Source organism: Pseudorca crassidens, chromosome 10, assembly GCF_039906515.1.
Source record: "Pseudorca crassidens isolate mPseCra1 chromosome 10, mPseCra1.hap1, whole genome shotgun sequence".
In the NCBI taxonomy this organism is placed as follows: Eukaryota; Metazoa; Chordata; class Mammalia; order Artiodactyla; family Delphinidae; genus Pseudorca; species Pseudorca crassidens.
In genome coordinates this window covers 44712632-44735955 of record NC_090305.1, presented here as the reverse complement: position 1 = coordinate 44735955, position 23324 = coordinate 44712632, and the positions used below count along the sequence as shown (strand labels likewise).

At 39.9% G+C, this 23324-nt stretch overlaps 1 protein-coding gene across 3 annotated transcripts; it reads left to right on the top strand.

Moving 5' to 3' along the window:
• The first annotated feature begins 31 nt into the window (after positions 1 to 31).
• RAB23 (RAB23, member RAS oncogene family) lies at positions 32 to 23301 on the top strand. 3 transcript variants are annotated; one of them, XM_067753522.1, is made up of 7 exons: positions 32 to 313; positions 6347 to 6566; positions 9068 to 9153; positions 15275 to 15431; positions 17205 to 17287; positions 18126 to 18218; positions 19946 to 23301. In XM_067753522.1, the coding sequence occupies exons 2-7, from the start codon at positions 6412 to 6414 to the stop codon at positions 20083 to 20085; spliced, it is 714 nt and encodes a 237-aa protein (XP_067609623.1). In that variant the 5' UTR covers positions 32 to 313; positions 6347 to 6411; the 3' UTR covers positions 20086 to 23301. The 3 variants fall into 3 exon arrangements, with proteins under 3 accessions (XP_067609623.1, XP_067609621.1, XP_067609624.1); XM_067753520.1 differs by lacking the exon at positions 32 to 313 and adding an exon at positions 676 to 892; XM_067753523.1 differs by lacking the exon at positions 32 to 313 and adding an exon at positions 676 to 992.
• The last annotated feature ends 23 nt before the right edge of the window (positions 23302 to 23324 follow it).

The window sequence follows — 23324 nt, the reverse complement described above, 5'->3', positions numbered from 1 at the left end:
AGGCCGGCGGCGCGCGCGTGCGCACTGAAAGTCCGGCGCATGCTCCGAGTGGGGGGCGTCCGCGGCAGAGGGTAGGCGAGTCTCCCGCGCCCTACCTTCCGCGGCGGGGCCGCAGCGATCTGCTGGTTCCGAGTTCTTCTGCCAATAAAGTTCCTGAAAAAAGTCACAGTCATTCTTAAAAGAGCAAAAGAGGGCGCGAGCCGGCTGGAGGCCCTGTCGGAGGGCTGGCGTACCGGGCGGCGGAGACAGCGGTTACACCGCGACCTGGAGGAGCGGTCGCGCCGGGCGGCGGGCGGCGGGCGGCGCGGGGACGGTGAGTAGCGGCTCGCGCTCGGGGCGGCTGGCCGCACTCATCGCCCTCGACCGCGGCTGGCTGCGGAGGACCCGCCCGTCCCCGCGGCCCGGGATGTGCCCACCGGGGGCCGGACAGGGGCTCGGCGGGAGCCTCCAGGCCGGGCGCCCCTCCCCGGCTCGGCCGCCGCGCGCACACTTCGAGTGCGGGGCCCGGGTCCCCGCGGCAGGCGGTGGGCGCAACCCCCGGCGCCTCCTCCCCTCCTCGCGCCCCCGCCTCCCTGGGGTGGCCCTCGGGCGGGGAGGTGCAGCGGGGCGGTGGGGACTGGGCATTAGGTGTGGGTTGGGGCTGGCGGGGAAAGGGCCCAAGCCCCACCCTGGCTTCCAGACCCCGTCCTGGGCGGCGGGCCCCTTCCCTGCCTGCGGCCCCACCCAGCCCGGGTGTTGCTCGGGTTCCGCTCGAATATGAATGAGCCTGACTACGCGGTCTCCTTGACACTGGCTACCGCAGAGTCACTTCACTCGGGGATCCCAGTGGCAGTACAGTCTGAAAAGGGCTGTCTACTTCTCCAGGTTTTATGTAACTCCTGACATCTTCTAGGTAACTTCATTGAACTTGAGAAGTTTTTCAGTGCTTTTATAAATATAATCATACCTGTGCTGAAGTACAGGCTGTGATGAAAAAGCCACCATTTCGATCAGTGAGTTAACTCATCCTTTACTTTTCTAATGTATTGGACGGCTGTTGGTTGGCAAAATCTTTAAAATTAAACTTGGAAGAAGAACACATGTAAAGTGTTACTGTCAAGCTTTTAAAGTATTGTACTCAGAATTATGCTAATTTTCTAAGAATTTAATTGTTTTGGTATAGTTCTTTAAGTTTGTAGAGTATTGGCTGATAATCACAGGAGTCAGACTGCCTGTGTTAAAATCTGATTCCACTTACTTTTCTTTACATTTTATTATTTTAAAAATTATTATATGGTAAAATTGACTTTGTTGGGGGGTGTGCAGTTCTGTGAATTTTAGATATATGTAACTACCATAACAGTCAGAATTTAGAACAGTTCAATCACCTCCAAAACACTCATGCTATCCTTTTATATCCTCCCCCTTACCCCAAGCCCTGGCAATTACTGATCTTTTCCAGAATGTCATAGAAATGGAATCATGCAACATGTAACCTTCTTTCACTCAGCATAATGCCTTTGAGATTCCTTCGAGTTGTTGGATGTATCAACAATTTATTCTTTTTTTATTGCTGAGTAGTATTCTATTAGATGGATGTGCTCCCAATGAAAGACATTTGGATCGTTTCCAGTTTTTGGTGATTATGACTATAGCTGCTATAAACATTGCTATACAGGTTTTTGTGTGAACATAAGTTTTCATTTCTCTAGGGTACTGCTAAGATTGGGATTACATGATCATATAAAGTATGTTTAACTTTGTAATACACTGTCACACTGATTTCCAGAGTGGCTGTATCATTTTGCATTCTCACCAGCAACATGTGAGAGTTCCAGTTGCTTCATCTCCTCTCTAGCACTTTGTATTGTCGGATTTTTTAGTTTAGCCATTCTAATAGGCATGTAGTGGTATCTCGTGGTCTTAATGTGTCTTTAAATAATGGCTAAAGATGTTGAATATCTTTTCATGTACTTAATTGGCATGTATAATCTCGGGTGAGTATCTGGCCAAGACTTTTCAGTAGTTTCTTTCTTATGTTGAGTTTTAAGGGTTCTTTATATTTCCTGGATACAAGTTGTTAGATATGTTTTGCAAAAGTTTCTTGCAGTCTGTAGCTTCTTTTCATTGTTTTAACAGTGTCTTTCACAGAGCTAATGTTTTTAATTTTGATGAAGTCTAATTTATCCATATTTCCTTTTGTACATCTTTTGGTAGCATGTCTAAGAACTTTGCCTAATCCCAGGTCAAGAAGATTTTCATCTTCTAGATATTATAGTTTTATATTTAGATCTATAATCTTTTTTTTTTTTTTTTTTTGCGGTACGCGGGCCTATCACTGCTGTGGCCTCTCCCGCCGCGGACCACAGGCTCCAGACGCGCAGGCCCAGCGGCCATGGCCCACAGGTCCAGCCGCCCCGCGGCACGCGGGACCCTCCCGGACCGGGGCATGAACCCGCGCCCCCCGCATCGGCAGGCGGACCCCCAACCACTGCGCCACCAGGGAGGCCCTAGTTTAAATTCTATAAGGTGTGAGATTTAGGGGAAGGTTTACTTTTTTTTTGCATATGAATGTCCAGTTGTTCCATCACCATTTGTTGAAAAGACTGTCTTCTCCATTTAATAGTTTTGCACCTTTGTCAAAAATCAATTGGCTGTATTTGTGTGGGTCTATATTGGCCCTCTGTTCTGTTCCATTGACTTTTGTATCTTTCTCTTTGCCAGTATCAAACTTTCTTGATGGATGTAGTTTTATAGTGTCTTAAAGTTGGGTAGCATAATCTTCTCCAGCTTTATTCTTTTTCAAAATTGTTTTAGCTATGCTAGTTCATTTGCCTTTCCATATAAAGTTTAGAATCAGCTTGTCTCTAACTACAAAATATTCTGCTGGTACTTTGGAATTATATCAAACCGTAGATCAGTTTGGGGAGAATTGCTGTTTTTACTTTGTTGAATCTTTCAATCTATGAACATGATGTATCTTTCCATTTATTTCTTTGTTTCATTAGTGTTTTGTAGTTTTCAGTATACAGATCCTGTACATGTTTTGTTAGATTTATGCCAAAGTATTTCATTTTGGGAGGAAACTATTGTAAATATCATTTAAAAAATTTTTGGCTTCAAATTGTACATTAAGATATTAGAAATTCAGTTGAGTGTTGTGTGTTGCTCTTGTATCCTATGTCCTTGCTAAACTCACTTATTGGTTCCAGGATTGTTTGTTTGAATCCTTGGAGTTTTCTAGATAGACAATCATGTCATCTGTGAATAGAAATAGTTTTTTTCCCTAATCTATAAGCATTTTAAGTATTTTAGTTGCCTGTTGCTCTGTCTACGCCTAATGATAAACAGGAGTAGTGAGAGTGGACATCCTTACCTTGTTCTCAGTCTAAGGGGGAATTCAATCTGTCTTTCAGAATGAAGTGTGATGTTAGCTGTAGATTTTTTTTTTTAATAGATGCCCTTTATCAGGTTGAAGAAGTCCTCTTCTGTTTCTAGTTTGCTGAGAGTTTTTTTCACAAATGGATGTTGATGTGGTTTTTCTTCTTTACTCTGTTAATATGGTGGATTACACTGATTGATTTTTGAGTATTGAACCAGCCTTGCATTCCTGAATAAAGCCCATTTGGTCCTGGTTATTCTTTTTATATATTGCTGGATGCGATTTACTAATATTTTGTTGAGGATTTTTGCATTTGTGTTCATGAGGGGTTATTTGTTTAGTTTTCTTTTTTGTACTGTCTTTGTGTGGTGCTGGTATCAAGATAATGCTGGCTTTATAAAATAAGTTAGGGAGTGTTTTCTCCTCTTTTGTATTCCAGGGGAGAGTATGTATCATTCTTGAAAAGTTTGGTAGAATTCTCCAATGAAATCACCTGAGCCTGGAGATTTCTTTTTGAGTTTTTAAAGTTATAAATTCAATTTTCCTAATGTTTATATCAATTTCACTGATTTCTGCTCTTTATTATTCCCATCCTTTTGCTTGCTTTGGGTTTATTTTGCGATTCTTTTTCTAGTTTTTTGAGGTGGGGGCTTAGATTATTGATTGAGACTTTTCTTCTTTTCTAAGGTAAGCATTTAGTGCTGTAAATTTTCCCTCTCAGCAGTATGTTAGCTGTGTCCCATAAATTTTGACATATTTTCATTTTAATTCAATTCAGTTATTTTTTAAATTTCTCTTGAGCTTCTTCTTTGGCCCATGGGTTGTTGGGAAATCTGTGTTTTTAATTTCCAAATGTTTGGAGATTTTCCTGTTATCTTTCCATTACTGATTTCTAGTTTGATTTCATTGTCCCTTTATTTGGCTTTTGTTGAGGGTTGTTTGATGGCCTAGAATATGTTCTATTTTGGTATATGTTCAGTGGGTGCTTGAAGTATATTCTGCTGTTGTTGTGTGGACAGCTCTATAAATGTTGATTGGATTCTGACAGTTTTCTGTTTTTAGAATTTCATTTTGTTTTATTGTGTTTTATAGTGTTTTTGAGTATCTCTTTGTGTAACTTGTTTAGCTGCATAGGTAATTTATCACAGTCTGTTGGTGTCAACATTTTACCAGTTCAAGTGAAGTTAAGAAACCTTACCTCCCTTTTGTCCTCTTCCATGTATAATTTTTTTTTTTAATTTGGCTGCGCAAGGTCTAGTTGCAGCATGTGGGATCTTTGTTGCAGCACGCGGCATCTTTTTTTTAGTTGCAGCACGCAGGCTCTTTTAGTTGTGGTATGCGAGATCTTTATTTGTGGCATGTGGGATCTTTAGTTGCGGCACGCAGGATCTTTTTTTATTTTTTCTTTTTTTTTGCGGTACGCGGGCCTCTCACGTTGCGGAGCACAGGCTCCAGATGCGCAGGCTCAGCGGCCATGGCTCACGGGCCTAGCTGCTCCATGGCATGTGGGATCTTCCCGGACCAGAGCACGAACCCGTGTCCCCTGCATCGGCAGGCGGACTCTCAACCACTGTGTCACCAGGGAAGCCCAGGATCTTTTTTTAGTTGCAGCATGTGGGCTCACGGCATGCAGGATCTAATTCCCTGACCAGGGATCGAACCCGGGCCCCCTGCATTGGGAGCACAGAGTCTTAACCACTGGACCACCAGGGAAGTCCCCTCTTCCACGTATAATTACTTGCTTTAAATGTTTTCTCTACATATATTGAAAACCATATTGAACAGTATTATAATTTTTCTTTCAACTGTCAAATGTAACAGAACATTTAAGAGAAGTCTGCTATATTTACCCATATTTTTGCTTCTGTCATCTTCTTTCTCTTGTTCCAATACTTTAAGTTGTTGTTTTAATCATTTAATTATGTCTGAAGTGGAGACCTAGAACCTGTACTTTAACAAATGCTCCTAGATGCTGCTTACAATCGTGCAAGTTTGTGAAGCATTAGGGACAATTACTGAGACTCCATTAGGGGCAAAGAAAGGAATGTTCTTCACATTTCAGACATGTTTTGTGTAGTGGTTGTATAAATGGATTTTTGCTTAAGGTAGCTGGAATATAATAGCTAAGTAGGCAGGAACTTAACTAGTAATTTTAAGAAGAAATATGAAGAAATTGGCTTTCTGTTCTTTTCAGTCTAAAATGCGAACAGTACACATTCTATTACTTTCATTATATGAGTAACTGTAACTAGTCTGAAACTGATGAAAAAAATGCATGGTATAAGATGATGTGTAGAGGATCCATTGTAATCTAAACACTAAAGCACAGTAACTAAGAGCCCGATGCTATCACGTGGTTGCATAGCATTATACAAAACCCTTCCTTAGGGTGCTGTTCTAGGGACATTAATTATTACCTGTGAGGATGAAGAGCAGTTTCCTTAGATTTTGTATTTGTTGCCCATTTGGTGGTAACTATCCACCAAATGGGATAAAAGGAGGATTTATTATGGTATATGAAACTACCATTTTTTTGAATGCCTAACTTTCACTGTGCTAAGTGCTTTGTATCTATCATTGATCAACAATCCTGTGAGGTAAATATCCTCAGGAAACTGAAGCTTCAAGAGGTTAAGCAATAACTTCACTAAGAGCACAGAACCAGTAAGTAGCAACTAGTAAGTCAGGCCTCGACTCTTAACACTCATACTCTAGTCTCAGTGAAAGGCAGAACTATGTAATCTAGGCATTTATTGGTACCTGGAAGTCATACATTCTGCTGTTGTTAAGGGTGCAAAAGTGAATGGTATTATTGTCTCTTTTTTCAAAGAATTTACATTATCTGAACAGGGTGGGGAGAGGGCCTTCAACACGGAAAAAAATTCTTGCAATTCATTATGATTATTTCTTGATAAAACAATTATAGCTTATTTTATTTTATATAGGTTTTATGTCATGAAAAAATAACTTCATTTTAAACCACAGATTTGAGAGAGAAGATCGGATCACCTGGAATTAAATTTGGCACAGAAACCTTTTCAACTCCAAAAATGTTGGAGGAAGATATGGAAGTGGCCATAAAGATGGTGGTTGTAGGGAATGGCGCAGTTGGAAAATCAAGTATGATTCAGCGGTATTGCAAAGGCATTTTTACAAAAGACTACAAGAAAACCATTGGAGTTGATTTTTTGGAGCGACAGATACAGTATGTACTTGGCTGTTTTATCCTCTCGCTTTTGATATGTGAGCTGTGTCCAAGAGTTTGCTCAGAATAATAGTAACAGTACAATACAATCCAAGGCTAGGTGTCTAGTGGCAGCGGGTTTTCAGTTATTCACTCCTTTGTGTGTCTTCGCCTTCTTTTTTCCCCCTCCCCCATCTCTTCCCTTTCTCTCTCATTTTTTTCTTCTTTTTTACCTACACTTCTCCCTTCTCTCTTTTTCAATCTTACATCTGTTTTATATTTATTGGTGGCACCCTGAGCACTTCTTAAACACAAACTGACGCTTGATTCTACCGAGATTTCTGTCGACTATTTTATTTGGAAAGGAAGTTACCTGTCTATCAGAATAATTTTCATCTCTTATATTATGCGATCTGTTTGTGTAAAATGTCTCTTCTCTTTTTAAAACTGGGCTTATAGAAGTTAGAGAATTAATAATTTGTTTTTACTTTAAAGAAGTAAGAGAAAGATTTGAGAGGATTAAATACTCCTGTGAAAAGGAAATCCAATTGGATTCTAAAACACATCAAAGTAACACTTTTTGTCATTAGTCCTGAGAACTTTTAAGGATATTTTAAATTGTAGGAGAAACATTAAACAAATCTGATTTAACTATCCCAGACACTAGCATCAAAGATAATTGTGTTCACTGTTTTAAAGATGTTGAATTTATAATCTGTATTCTGTTACCCTCTTTTTAAAAATACTTCTCTATTTGCTTCCTTTCTTAGATATTTTAAGGGGATTCATTTTAAATCTTGATGATGTTTATTTTTTGCGCTTGCTATCTGGACCAAATTAATATTTTAAGTATACAGTTGACCCTTATTATTCAGACTCCATATTTATATTTTAAGTATGCAGTTACTTCTCATTATTTGTGGATTTCATATTTGCAAATTCACTGCTTGCTAAAATTTATTTGTAACCCCAGACTCAGTACTCCCAGTACTCTGATGGTCATTTGTGGACATGCACAGAGCAGCAAAAAATTTGAGTCACTTATACACACACGTTCGGCTGAGGTTGAACAAGGCGACCCACTGCGTTTTTGTTTCATCTCTCATACTGTACATGAGTGGCCTTTTCATGTTCTGTTTTTGTGCCACATTTTTGTGCTTTCTGTTGGTAGTTTCGCTGTTTAAAATGGCCCCAAGCCTAGAGCTGAAGTGCCGTCTGGTGAGCTGTGGCGTGCCTTATGGAGAAAACACATGTATTAGATAAGCTTCGTTCAGGCACCAGTTATAGTACTGTTGGCCATGGGTTCAATGTTAATGAATCAACAGTGTATATTAAATAAGGTGTGTTTAAACAGAACAATGCAAAAAACAAGGTTATATATTCATCAGTTGATGAAATTGTAACCAGGGGCTCACAGGCACCTCACCCGCCTGGTATTTTCCCTCAGAGGAATGGTTCAGGATTTGCTAATTCAGTGTTGGCAGTGACTCTGTAGAACAGAACTACTGCCTGCGAATAAGACAACAGGTGTGACAGAACAGAGTTAATTTGGGGGTTAAAGGGCAACCAAGCAGTAAGCTGCTTCTTTCCTTTCTTACTATTCTCCCCCATTAGAATAGGGTAGCAGGAGGAGGGCAAACACTGACCTAAGGGAACCCTTTCCCAGGACAGCTGACCCTGGGTGTCCAGGATCCCACGGACACCAACATCCATGGGCACTCAGTCCCTTGTATAAAATGGCATAGTATTTGCATTTAACCTACACACGTGCTCTCATAGACTTTCAATCATCTCCAGATTACTTATAATATCTAATATAATGTAAATGCTGTGTAAATAGTTGCCAGGCACACAGTAAATTCAAGTTCTGCTTTTTGGAACTTTCTAGAATTTTTTTTCCAAATATTTTCTATCTGCAGTTGGTTGAATCCTCAGGCATGGACCCCTCGGATGCTAGTCTTAGAGCCACCACTATCTGTGACTGTGGTTGAAGGAAAAAACATGACAGATAAATCCAAATCGTGTAAAATTACAGCTTTAGGGGAGTGTCTTTCACCCTTTACTTGCACTGTTGGTAATGGTATCAGCATTTAAAAGCGCTCAGACTTTTTCAGAGTGAAACCAGCAATGTAGTTTTTTTTAAATAAGTAAATAAATAAATAAATTTGTTTATTTATTTTTGGCTGCGTTGGGTCTTCATCGCTGTATGTGGGTTTTCTCTCGTTGTGGCGAGCAGGGGCTACTCTTTGTTGCGATGCACGGGCTTCTCATTGCGGTCACTTCTCTTGTTGCGGAGCACAGACTCTAGGCGCATGGGCTTCAGTAGTTGTGGCACACGGGCTTAGTTGCTCTGCGACATGTGGGATCTTCCTGGATCAGGACTCGAACCCGTGTCCCCTGCATCAGCAGGTGGATTCTTAATCACTGCACCACCAGGGAAGCCCAACAATGTAGTTTTAATACCACCAGATTTGAAAAATACATTTCCTTTGCATATGAAATTCATTCATCTCTTGTTTCAGAGTTAATGATGAAGACGTCAGGCTCATGTTATGGGATACCGCAGGTCAAGAGGAGTTTGATGCAATAACAAAGGCCTACTATCGAGGTAAATCATGGGTGTCTTTAGTTTGTTTTGACATGTTCTTTTAGCTGAACAAAGAACTTTGCTTTTCTTGTTTCCCATAGAAGGATTTCTCTTTAAGAATATTTAAATCAATTCCAAAGTATTTTTTAAAACCCCAGGCTATTATTCTTCTAAAGATCTTGTTGGGTGGTAAATAATACTCTGTGCTATAGACTGTTTATCTCTGCCTTAGAATTACATGACTCATATAGTCATTCCCAGACCTAATAAGTCAGAAGTTGTGAAATGTCTTCTCTGACTCCAGGGAAATGACTACGTAGAGTGGAAACTAACATAAGAAAAAGTAAAGCCCTGGCAGACAAGATGGCATTTTGTTACGATATTTAATGTGGGTAAAGCCTTCTCTAGGCTATACGAGTTCAGGGAAGTATGAGATACATGTGAAAAGGAAGAGCTACAATGATAGGATCTAAGACTAAATAAACTGGGGGGGGAATTCCTCTTTTTACCTACCTAGCTTTCTTCTCTAAATTCTCAGCCTAAAATATATGTTCTTTTTGTGTGGAAAAAAATAGGTTGGGCTATTTCTTTTTAAGCTTTTGACAATGTGATGTGGCAGTATTACTTTTTAACTAGTATGGTTATTTTTGGAGAAAGTATTATCATTATGTCTCTCTAATTTAAAAGGGCAAAACTGTGAGTCTACAATTATCTCAAAATAAAGTTTAACTTAAAAAAAGACAAAACTGGTCAAATGTCAAAATGATTTGATTCGTATATGAATAAAAAGGAGAAAATGTTGGAACTGTACAGTTAAGTAGCTCATTTGGGTCCCTAATTTAAAGAAAAAGACCAGGTAGCTAAACATATTTTAATATCCACTGCCATAAGACTTTGTTCAACATTATTATCTTCTAATTTTTTTAACTTGACTCATCCAGTTTGTTGCAAACTTCTTGTTTTAACTTGTTAGATGTCCATGAATCATACCATTTCTCTTTCATATGTTTACAAACAACATTCTTTGCCAGAAACTAAAAAGAGAGCCCATAATTATTAATATTTACATCTTAATTTATATGGGTGATGTTCAAATTTCTTTTCACTTTGTTTCATTTGGACTAAAAGGCTTTAAACAGCATTGATTTCCCTGTGTAACGTTTTAACTTAAAGCAATCTTAAGTGTATAAATAGATCTGTTAAAAGGTTTTTTTTAAATGTAACGTTTTTTAGCCAACTATGTTAAAATGGCAAAGAGGGTAGATACTGAGACAGGTCTTAAGCTTCAGCTTTTTCCCTCACATCCCTATTTGAATTAAGGAACAAACAGTGGCAATGTTACATGAATTTGAGAAATGGCATATTGGACTTACATGCTTTTTTTTTTTTTTGAGGTTCTATCAGAGTGCTTTTTGGTTGCTGACAGCAGAAAAGCAATTTCAAACTGACTTATTTAGCGTCTGTTGACTTGTTACTGGGAGTAGCTTTCATTTGTGGTTTGTTGGGACTATAACCTTGCTGATTGTTCTGGCTGGCCGCCTCCTTGTGTGGGGTTCCTCTTCATGCTGATTTTCCTCTTGTCTGCAAGTTTGCTACCATCGACAGTGCTTTTTGTTCACATTCTTGGGGACCGAGGGTTACTTCCTACAACAGTGGACCAAAAGTCCAGAGCTTTTATCTGATTAGACCACCTTTGACGAGATTACAGTGAGTAGTCAGAGGAAGGTGATTGCCCTAATGGGCTTGGTGCACTTGGGGCTCCCCCAAGGCAGAGGGAAGTTTAGCTGCCTAAACCATAGGCTACCGTACAGAGGGGGAGAGGTGTTCTTGGGGACAGGGCACTGGATGGCGGCTAGGCACCAGGTAATATCTGCTACTAGTATAGATTCAGATGACGATATAATTAAAGAGTAGGAAGAAAAGGTAAGGTGGGCAGAATGAGTTAAGATAGAGATTTAGTGATAGAAACACTATGCTTTATAAAATTATGACCTACTGACTTATGTCCTAAAAATGTGTTATTCAAGATGCATAAAAATTGTATTTAAAAAAGAAAAAATGTATTGTAATTCATTTAAAAGACCTATTATAGCAAGACCATTGCTCCAACGCATCATTATGTTCTTAGAATGCTGGCTTAATTGTACAGTGAGACATGTGGAAACATGATCTCCTTATCAGTAGGTTAGAACAGAGCACAGATCATATTAGGAAGCCTTTGGGAGCCCAGATGACTCCTGTTAAACCCTTAAGAAAGTCCACCCTAGGCAGTAGAAACCGTACTTAGTACAGAAAGTTACATACAACATGAAGTAGATTTTTATTACAGTTTTTTACTGTGACTTGGTTCTCAGAAAAAAAATGCTTCTAAGTATATGTAAATTAGGTTATAGACTTGAGACCTATTATTTGAGATCATGCACATAAGTAGAAGGAAACCCTTATTTTCTTAAAAAATAATTTTTTTTCACAAATATAAATGAACATAAATTGTTGGAAATGAAATAGCTCTGGACAAGAAGCTAGTTATAAGTTATAAATGCAAGAATTAAAGAACAGCAGAATTAGACTATGCAAGTCTGAGGTTTGTTTTGAAATTATGTGAGCATGGAATCTGTGACAGATTGGTTCAGTGAATAATTTATGTGCTTTAGATTGTATAGAATGTCAAAAAGAATAAGGGACAGCATTTTAAATCCTGAGTAGTATCTATAATAGTATTTTTAAAGCCTTTGCTGGTGTTCGCTAGAGCAGTGTTTCTTAAACTTGACTGTGCACAGGAATCCCCTGGGGAGTTCATTAAAATGCAAACTGAATTCTATAGATCTGTGGGTAGCTCTGAGAGTCTGCATTTCTACAGCCTTCCAGGTGACACTGATGCTGCTGTCAGCCACACTCAGGACCTGCCTACAGACCATCTTGTAGGATCTGTCAGTGATTTGAGGATAGAATTACTCTCTGCACATTATGTGTCTTGGAGAGTATTTTCTGAATTGCATTAAAATATAGTGGCTTTTTTGGAATGATCTTATTAAGGAGGAATAAATACTTGCTATTGGTGATCTTATCATTGACACCAAAAATTTATTCAGAGCTCTGTATTTCTGATGCATGGACAAGTGAGGTAGTTTATTAACTGTTAGAAGTGATCTACTTATGGGTGACTTACTGTTATCTATGATAATGAAGAAACTTTTCCAACGGTGCAATTTTTAGGGTAGGTAGTATTGAAGGAAGATTGAATAGTAGGAAAATAAAGGTCTTTGTAAAATATATGGGTAGAAAACACTAGCTGCCTTTCAATATTAACAACAGAGAAATTAAAACAACTTTCCCAAAGATGGCTGGTACAAAAACAGAGCTAGGGGTCCAAGAAAGAAAAAGAAGGTAGAGCAGCGTGGGGTCATTTTAATTTACTTTATTATTTTTTTAGGGTCATTTTACACCTCCCCCCACACGCACACACACACAGCGGGGTGCGTGTGGGATGTAGAAGAGAGAGGCCAGGGAAAGAAGGGAGAACCGTGCATAAAGGGTGCAGTAATGAGCCAGTTACTACTGCAGGCGGGGAGAGCAGGCGGGGAGACGCGCCTCGGGGTGACCCCACCCCAAGGAAGCTGAGGTTTTTATCCCCCCCCCACCCCTCCCCAGGCATCCAGTCTCCTTAGGGGGTGTGCTAGACCACCCCTGGCAGAAGAGCAGAGCGCCCCCTGCAGCCCTTGCTGGAGGGTCGGGGCGGGGAACACACAGGGCACCTGTGGGGGGAGGGGGCACCGTGCTCACGTCCCTGGTGGCTTCTGAATCCAGGTCCCTCCTCCTCCTCCTCAGAGGGCACTGCGGCCCATCCCGCTCAGTGTGGTCTCTCTACCCAGTCCCCCACTAAATAATTTTCGGTTTTATGGGCAGACTTTTTCTTTTATCCTTTGATCCTTGATTTTTCAAACAAAATTGTGCTTTTCTTAGTTAATTATTCTTACTGCCCATATCTCTGGCACCATCTGCTTAGTTTTTTTTTGTTGTTTGTTAGTTGTTTTTGTTTCGTTTTGTTTTTTTGCGGTACGCGGGCCTCTCACTGTTGTGGCCTCTCCCGTTGCGGAGCACAGGCTCCGGACGCGCAGGCTCAGCGGCCATGGCTCACGGGCCCAGCCGCTCCGCGGCATGTGGGATCTTCCCGGACTGGGGCACGAACCCATGTCCCCTACATCGGCAGGCGGACTCTCAACCACTGCGCCACCAGGGAAGCCGTGTTTTGTTTTTTTTAACATTTTCTCTAATAAGTGTTTTTTTGTGTGTCTGGGACCTTGTATACTTGGAAATACCTTATTGGACCCTCAAATTTAAACGACACTTGACTGATATAAAATTCTAGGTTTAAAGCTAACAGAGTTTTGTAACTTTTTTTTTTTTTAAGATTTTTTTTGTTTTGTTTTGATGTGGACCGTTTTTTAAAGCCTTTATTGAATTTGTTACAATAGTGCTTCTGTTTTATGTTTTTGGTTTTTTGGCCCCGAGGTATGTGGGATCTTAGCTCCCCTACCAGTGGTCGAACCCGCACCCCCTGCATTGGAAGGCGGAGTCTTAACCACTGGACCGCCAGGGAGGTCCCCAAAAAAGTTTCTTAAAGTATGATTAAATAATGTTTTATTTGTAGTTTAAGTAAATGTTAAGAGTTCAAGTAAATATAAATTTGTTGTCCAATATGCTAGTGTGATCTCTTCAGTTTTACTTCTCCTTCAATTCTGAGCAAGTCTCACGCTGTGTCTATCAATCTGCCTGTCCCCCACCCCTCAGTTTTGCATAATTAATTTATTCTTTGGTTCAAAGCCTGTTCTAGAGGAGAGAAGCCTCTGCTTTTACAGTCATAGTGAACTGCTGGTTTTTTCCTTCATTAGTTGTTCTTTGGGTTCCTACCATATTCCCTCAGGTGATAAACAAACCTTTTTTGGCCCTAGAGTGTCTTAGGTAGCCCAGGTATGTGTGTCTTGAGTCTTAGTAGGAAACTCTTACACCTGGGATATCTGGAAGGAAGGAGTAGCAGTGAGGAACCCTCTTGACTCCAGGACGATTTTCTCTTCTCACCTGTTTTTGTCACTATGCTGTCTGATTCAACAGCAAATCATTGGTAAAAACCCTCTTCCAGAAGGTTGATGCTTATTTTTAAAATGAGATATTATCAACTAATGTGATAGTTGATAGTTAAAATATTGTGAGTATGGTATGGGAATTATGCAGTTAAAGAGGATGAAAAACTAAATTAAACTCTTTTCCTCTCTACTATATATTAATATTTTACTCTTGGCACTGGTTCCTAAATTACATTCTTTAGCATTGATGGTATTCTGCTACTAAAACAAAATAATATAGATTTTTTTAAAAAAGTAAATAGAATGAGAAAATTATGATATTTTTCTCTCATAGACTTCTTAAATCTGTGCCAAAAGAAATTAAGAAGCAGGTGACAGATATTAACGAGAAGAACTCAGCAACTCTGTCATTCATGCCTAGTTTACTGTTCTCTGTGGCTTTTACAGTGTTATTAAATATATCAGTATTTTGTGGTGTTCCACAAGGAATGTGTATAATTTTGAGGGTACTTTGGCACTTGCACAAATTTGAGAACCGCTGTTCTTGGTAAAAATTGGTTCTTTGAATTAGAAAATAGAGTTTATATGTTAAAAAATAGGGCTTCCCTGGTGGCACAGCGGTTAAGAATCCACCTGCCAATGCAGGAGACACGGGTTCGAGTCCTGGTCAGGGAAGATCCCACATGCCACGGAGCAACTAAGCCCGTGTGCCACAACTACTGAGCCAGCGCTCTAGAGCCCGTGAGCCACAACTACTGAAGCCCGCGCGCCTAGAGCCTGTGCTCCGCAACAAGAGAAGCCACTGCAATGAGAAGCCTGCGCACCACGATGAAGGATAGCCCCCGCACACCGCAACTAGAGAAAAGCCCACGCAGCAACGAAGACCCGACACATCCAAAAATAAAATAAATTAAATTAAAAAAAAAAAAAGCAGTGCTACAAAGATGAATTCAACATTTATTTACATAAAAATTGTTTTGAATATGTAAAAGTTTCCCTCACCCTGCATAGGATTGTTTCATTAATGTAAATAACATTTTTATTTTGTGAACTTACAGGAGCCCAGGCTTGTGTGCTTGTATTTTCCACCACAGACAGGGAATCTTTTGAAGCGATTTCCAGTTGGAGAGAGAAGGTGGTGGCTGAAGTTGGAGATATACCAACTGTACTTGTACAAAACAAGATCGATCTCCTTGATGACTCTTGTATAAAGAAGTAAGGTGGCTACTGTTGAGGGGGTGGCTGTAATTCTGTAAAGCTAAAACCTATTTTAGTTTTTGCATACACTTACAAAATTTAGGAAAGTTTTTAAAAAGACTGCCTTATACTTAAAAATTTCTGTGAGCTATTGTGTGATTGGTTTGGGTTTAAAAAGTTCACACTGAATCAGTAGTAAAGAAAATTAAAGGAGTACGTTTTGAAAGCCCTTTTAGAATTCCAGGTCCTTGCAGCTCAAATCCAACTCCTCATGTGAAGTCAAATCTAGACAGAGTAAGAATGTTAAGAGAAACATTCCAGAACTTCCCTGGTGGCGCAGTGGTTAGGAATCTTCCTGCCAGTGCAGGGGACATGGGTTCGATCCCTGGTCCGGGAAGATCCCACATGCCACGGAGCAACTAAGCCCATGCGCCACAACTACTGAGCCTGCGCTCTAGGCCCCGCGAGCCACAACTACTGAAGCCTGCATGTCTAGAGCCCATGCTCTGCAACAAAGAGGAGCCACCACAATGAGAAGCCCGCACACTGCAACAAAGCGTAGCCCCCGCTCACCGCAACTAGGGAAAGGCTGCCTGCAGCAACGAAGACCCAACGCAGCCAAAAATAAATAAATAAATTTAAAAAGGAAAACATCCCTAGATGTTTTAATGTCTAGCATAAGTATGTTGATGAGTTTAAATAGGTAAGCAGTTCAGATTCGTATTGTTTTGTATACCCAGAACCATTATGCTCACATTTGTGAACAGAGTTTGGCATCCAGATAATTTCTCTATATAAGTATTTGTTTACTGCATTATTAATGTTTTGCTGGCTTTGAAAATACTTATTTGGTTTTTACCTTATTTTTTTATAAGTTCTTGTATTAGTTGTCTGATGCTGTATAACAGATTAGCCCAAAACTTAGTAGTTTAAAACAACAAACATTTATTATGTCACAGTTTTTGTGGGTCAGGAATTTGGGAGTGGCTTAGTTGGGTGGCTTGGTTCTGGGTTTTCATGAGGTTGCTGTCAATATGTTGCCGGGGCCTGTGGTCACAGGAGGGCTTTTGACTGGGGCTAGGGGGGTCTGCTTCCGGGATGGCACCCTCACTTGGCCATGGGCAGGTGGCCTCTCCTTCAGGCTGCAAGTGTCCTCAGCGTGTGACAGCTGCTTCCCCAGGCATGTGATCCCAGTGGGGGCAAGGTGGAAACCGCGGTGCCTCTTATGAGGAGTCTCAAAGTCATACGCCATCACTTATGTATGTCATTGATGACACAGACCAACTTGATTACAGTGAGGGAGGGGAGGCGTGTGGTAGAATCATTGGGAAATATTTTAGAAAATTGGGGAGTCATAATGAAACTAAAATTAGGAGTCCACTGTTCTAGACACATCAATATACTGACTTAGGCTTTGGCAGCAAAGTAGTTTTGTAGCCAATAAGAGTAAAATAGGTAATGCAGTATAAGACTTTCAGAGTGTAATTAAATTCAAGTGTTTTTAATAACTGAAGAGAGAAAATTAAAGTAGTATATAAAGAAAAGTGACATTTAGTCATTTTAAGGCTAGAGTAAGTGACTTTATAGAAAAGTGTCTTGCCGTTACAGTGAGATGGCTGGTGTTTACCCCCCCAAGAGCAGTGACAACTGAAAATCCTGCTCAAGCACTGAGTGTAGCTCTCACCTGTTCTGGAAGGGCTGACCGCTGTCCTCAGGCTGTATGCAGTAAATGTAATAAAACAAGCTCTCAGAAAGTACCTTTACATACGCTTTTTTCAAATTGATGTGTAGTGAGGAAGCTGAGGCACTGGCAAAAAAGTTGAAGCTGAGATTCTACAGGACTTCAGTGAAGGAGGATCTGAACGTGACGGAAGGTAAAGTGCCTTCTTAACAGTTAACAGCAGGAAGTTTGTTTATTCTTCTTATGCCTTTTCTTTTTGTTGTTTAGAAATCATATTTGTAACGAGAATAGAATTTTCTGTTTGTCATGTATCATTAAGTAAAGTTTAAAGGCTGATGCTGCTCTGAGTTTGAGTCCTTGATTATTTACTAATGTCTTTGAATAGTTGTTACTCTACAGCAAAACTCCAGTGGGCTTTATTGTATTTAAAAATACAACTGGCTATGTATATGCGTGTGTGTTTTTCAAGCGTACCTTCTAAAATTACTGCATTAGAACCCCACAGTGGTGGACACCCCACTAGGTAGTTACGGTGACCTTAACTTGTTTAATAGTGTTTCCTAGTTTAAGAAAGTGAGATTAGAGAAAGATGGTGGTTATTTTTCTCATTCCGGAATTGCTGCTCATTTTATTAGATTGCAGTTCAGCTGTTGCTTCAGTGTCCCCTGAATAGTGGTTTTCAGTTAAAGAAAGAGTCTTTTTAAGACTGAGTCAGTTTAGTGTTGCTGAATATTAGTCACTATTCAGGTACTTAAAACTAAAGAGCCAATGACTACAAGTAATATCTCATTTCTTTACTAATAAAATGCTACTATATATTTATTAGTATTACCATTGTAATTAGGTATTACTCAGATAATTTTTAGAAGTTGAATTTTTTTTCAACTAGATTGTATACTTCTAACTATAATTTTAAATTTGTTTTTTAAGTATAAATATTATAAATATTATAGTAAGTGATGTGAAAGAACAGGTTTTACATGCATAATTATACTGACCTGGCAAGGTTTTTGGTTTTGTTTTCATTCCAGTTTTTAAATATTTGGCTGAAAAATATCTTCAAAAGCTTAAACAACAAATAGCTGAGGATCCTGAATCAATGCATTCAAGTAGTAACAAAATTGGTAAGTACCCAGGAAGTTTTAGCCCCATGTTTACCTGGTAAATTTATTTTCCATTCATTATTATCATATTTACTGGTTTTTTTTTTAAATACAGTATGCTCCTTTCTTTAAGAAATGTGACTGGAAAGCGTGAGATGAGTGATTATTAAATTTAGTAGTATCAGCTCTCATTAAAAGGTATATTGAGGGGGCTTCCCTGGTGGCGCAGTGGTTGGGAGTCCGCCTGCTGATGCAGGGGACACGGGTTCGTGCCCCAGTCCGGGAGGATCCCACATGCCTCAGAGCGGCTGGGCCCGTGGGCCATGGCCACTGAGCCCGCGTGTCCGGAGCCTGTGCTCCGCAACGGGAGAGGCCACAGCAGTGAGAGTCCTGCGTACCGCAAAAAAAAAAAAAAAAAAAAAAAGTATATTGAGTTAAAAGATTTTTTAACTGATGAATTTTCTAAAGGTCTGTCCTTTTTGAACACTTGTTTCTCTGACTTGACACTTGCACCATCTCCACACCTTTTCCCTTTCCTGCCACCTTGCTGAGCACCCATCCTGATTTTTAACATGAGATGCCAGCAGAGTTTAGTATTTCCTGGAGAACAGGAAGCACCTGTCCGCATCTTACTTTGGGCCATGGCTTCTGGGAGGATGGGTGCCGGTCCTCTTTCCTAGGGACCTCCTGCCTGCACCCCACTCCTCACTACACACACACACACACACACACACACACACACACACACACACACACACACACACACACACACACACACACACACACACACACACACACACACACACAGACACAGCATTTTCTTGGCCTGTTTTAACTTTTCTTACTTTGCCCTTTTTATTGTGTATGTTCCTACTGTCAGGAACCTCACTCACATGCTCTGAGAAACGACAGGGCAGTTGTGATAAGCCGCTGTCTGGTCTGGTCTCCTGGGCCCACCCTGTCTCCTTCCAGTCTGCTGATTAAAGCCCTTTGATAGATTCTGGTTGTGGAACACATTCAGTGCAGGCTCTCTTCATCCCAGCATTTAAAGACAGTTTGGTCCATCCTTCCTGTGCAGCCTCGTGCCCCACTTTTGTAATGTACCCTGTTTACGGTTCCACCACAGGGCCCGCTGTTTCTTGAGCCTGCCTAGGGCTGTCTTACTTATCCCTTTGCTCATTTTGGCTCTTCCATTAAGAATGGCCTCCCATTCCCACCTTCTGTTGAGAACTGTGCATCCCTCAAGATCTATGGAGAAAGCTCTCGGCTATCTGTCTGGCTGAAGCACAGCCTTCACTTCTCTTAAATGAACAGAGACCTGAGTGCAGGGCATTGCCAGGGGTCCAGTCCCTCCATGTAGTTTGTCCTTTGTTATGAATTAGATGTGGTTGACTCTTCCTTTGAACCATCTGTGGGATCTTGTCTCTTTTATGACACTTAACATAGAGTGTCCTGTAGCATCACTGCCTGTTTGTAGTGCCTCACCTCACTCATCAGATTGTAAGCTTCTTGGGGGCAGGAATCAGTCTTAGTAGTCTTTGTGTCGCTCATAGTGTCTCTGGCCCAGAGTCTTGTGTATCGTGGATGATAAATAGCCCATAAACTGGAGATTACATTTTAGAACGAACAGTGTTCAAAATGAAAACTCTAACAGTTGAAAGTGTTTCTTTAGTTCATCCCTTTTGTCCGCTCAGGTGACCCTGAGATCCGTTAGTGTTAACCTTTGTGTTTTCCCTCAACGTGTCCAGGTGTCTTTAGCACGTCTGCTGGGAGTCACTTGGGTCAGAATTCAAGTACCCTTAATGGTGGAGATGTCATCAACCTCAGGCCCAACAGACAGAGGACCAAGAAAAACCGAAATCCTTTTAGCAGCTGTAGCATACCCTAAAATGCTTCAGGGAGGAAGAAATGAATTGTATTGTGCAGTAAGATACATCCAGCTGTCACGGTATGTTAACACAATTTTTTCGCAGACTTTGCACCTAATGGCTCTCTGAAAGCTGACAGACTTAAACAGATAGCACTGCTCTGCAGTGCTTTTCAGAATGGAGCAAGATCTCTGGTGGAAAAATTACTGCCCTCTGGACTTATTTTAATTTTTTTACATTAGACGAAGCTTCTCCTGTTTTTGAAGGAATGCTATAAGAAACATCAAAAACAGGTTTTGCTGAATTTGAAATGCTGGAAAACATAAATGAAATGCCTAAATATACTGGTACAGATTTTAATATTATGGATCAAGGAAAGATAGCAACCGTTCTTTCTCTGAAATTGGTCATCTAGCTTTTCTAGGAAGTAGTATTGAATCTGAATACTGAAAAGAATAATATTGAAAGGCGAACCCTAATCTCGCCAGACTGCATTAGTGTGTACTTTGGCAATGTTACTTGTGCAATATCTGTAGATGTGGAATGTGGAGGTACGTGCACACGCAGATCCCTGGTTCTGGAGTAAACAGAAGGTGTGTGCAGTGTTTAAGGAAACATAGACTCTAACTCATTCATTCATGAAACCATTTACACATTTATGTGTATGTTATAAGTTTCTATTTTCAAATGAGAAATTCTAGACAGATATTTTGCAAAATGAGCTCAGATTTTAAAAGTGCTTTTGTGCCAAAAATACCATACCTAATTTTCAGTGCTTTACCAGAATTTATACTGTTGATAATCTCTTTTAAAAGCAGTTTTCCTCTCTGACAGAGTAGATGAAAGAGTGTCTTAGTGCTAGAGCCCCTCCCAGGTGGCACTGGTTGCGTGCGGAATCTTTTCATGTCCCTGCACATGCATGGCGGGCTTGAGCTGGCGGCTGCAGGACCCCCGCCCTGTGCAGCGTGGCCACCCTGTACCCAGTGCCTTTTGCTGTTGACAACGCAATTCTGAACTTTTAGGATTATGCTAACAGTTTTTTTAAATACACAAGAGGTGATCTTTTGTCTTAAACCACATTATGGATTTTATAATGCCCTGCAACTCTAAAGCATCTTTTTGTTTACATATTTTTTGTATGGTATTTTGAGATTATCATTTAAAAATTTCTATAAACTTCAGTTTGTATAGCACTTTCTCAAGAGCTCTGTCAGCACCAAATGCAAAATAATTTCTTTTAATAAGTGATTTTAACATGTAATCATGTGGCAGAGCATACATTTTGTGACTTGGGACAGTAGCTTTCCAACTCAGATAATTAATTGCATGAACTCTGGTAAAACTGATCATCATTCATCAATGACTTGTTTTTAACCCTTGCAATATACCTGGTTTTTACAGGATTTAAATATATGTAAAAATAACTTTTCTTGGAAAATGTGTCACAAAGTCATTTTTCATTATTTCTACTAAATGCATAATGTTTTATATATTCCTTTTGTATGTTTTCTCTCTCTCATTCTTTTTTTTTTTTAAGTCTTCCGTCTGCACCACCCTCATCCCCTGTCCAGATTAATGTTGAAAACATAATAGAATTTTGTAGGGAATGTCTTTAAGTGGTCAGGAGTGAAGGTTTGCTTTTCATAATATTGAAATAATCTGGCATTATCTATTTCAAAGTAATATGTTTATTTTTATGTCACCAGTTGTCACCACTCCCATTGCTGGCAGTGGGATAGGTGTTGGGGAAAAACTCTCTTCCTAACAATGGGTACCCGCTAGTGATTCCCTTTTCTACTCTCTGGAAATACAGTCCCTTTAATTTTTGCACAAAATATATTTTGCGTCAAATAGTCTTTAGTAGCAGAAAAACCACGTTATATAAAATGTTGTAGTTCTATTTCACATTAATTAAATGTGTGTGGGTAAAAGTTTGTTATTTTTCTACATTAAAAAAATCTGATGATGGTTGCAGTTCCCCTGATATTTGTAATATAATTTTATGTATTTAGTTTTGTCCTTTTTTTTAAACAAGAACTGAAGAGAGATCTTTGTTACACATTTGAATTTTTAATTTGCAATTCTGTATTTTACCTAACCATAATTAGTCATTTTAAATAATTAAGTAGGCCTGAAAATCAGCCACAAGTGATATGTTACTTTCTCAGTTCTAAAAACCTTCAAAATTGACATTATATTCTTTCACCTTGAGGCCTTTAATTCTTTTAAATAACTTAACTACTAATTTCTAATGAACCATGGATGCTGAAGAAATACTAAGACCCCAGGACGTTGTGCATTTGTGCAGTAATAGCTTTCGTATGTCGTGGCTCATTTTTGGCTGTGGCGTGGCTGCTGTGTCTCCGAGTCCTCAGGATTCCTTTTCCTCTTTCAGTCTGCCTCTCGAATTAATAGTGTACAGAATAGGCCACATAAGGCGATATAATTAAATAAAACCAGGCTAAATGGTTTCCTTTTTATCTGCCCAAAGTTGACAGCACTCATGTACTTCTTCAAAATATAGTAAAACTAACAAACACTATCAGAAGAGCCCCTCCCCATTGTGGCGACAGTCCTGTGCTGTCTGGGTGCCTCAGACGCTGGCAGCGCAGTGCTTAGGAAGAACTCACTGATGGGCTCCACTGTGCCCAGGGCTCCAGGGCTTGGGTCTCCTCTGGAGATCCTGGGATGGGGAAGTGGCCTCAGGACATGACATCTCAACTTAAAGGGAACTACTTTAATGTAAAATATTATTAATTTTTCCCCTCTTAAAAACTTTTGAAATAGTTACTGGTAACTTGCTAAAGTGCTCTCGTTACTGTTACGGTATCTGTTTCTCTGAAAACAAAATGAACTGACAGGTGAAAATCTGTCCCACACTGCAGTCATCTAATGAACAGAGAAAGTCTGGGCTGATGGTGAACAGGAAGGGGAGGATTTCCAGATGCTGATGGTCTTTGGGAACGTGAGAAAAACTTGGTTGTCTGCTGAATTTTCAAAAAGCTGATAAAGAAAAAGATGGCACAAAAAGAAAATCTTCTATCTCACAGTGAACCTAATGATAGCAAATTAGTCTGATAAATCAAGAGGCTTTTACCAGTTATCAGTGAGAATTAATGTTTCCCACGAAAGAATAGATTTAAATAAGGTGAACTTGGGCTGGCATCAAAACTATCATGAATGTCCTCAGATTGTAATTGCTTTTTATGAAGAGACATATAAATATATAAAACCAATCATCTGCAGCTTGACTGTTTTT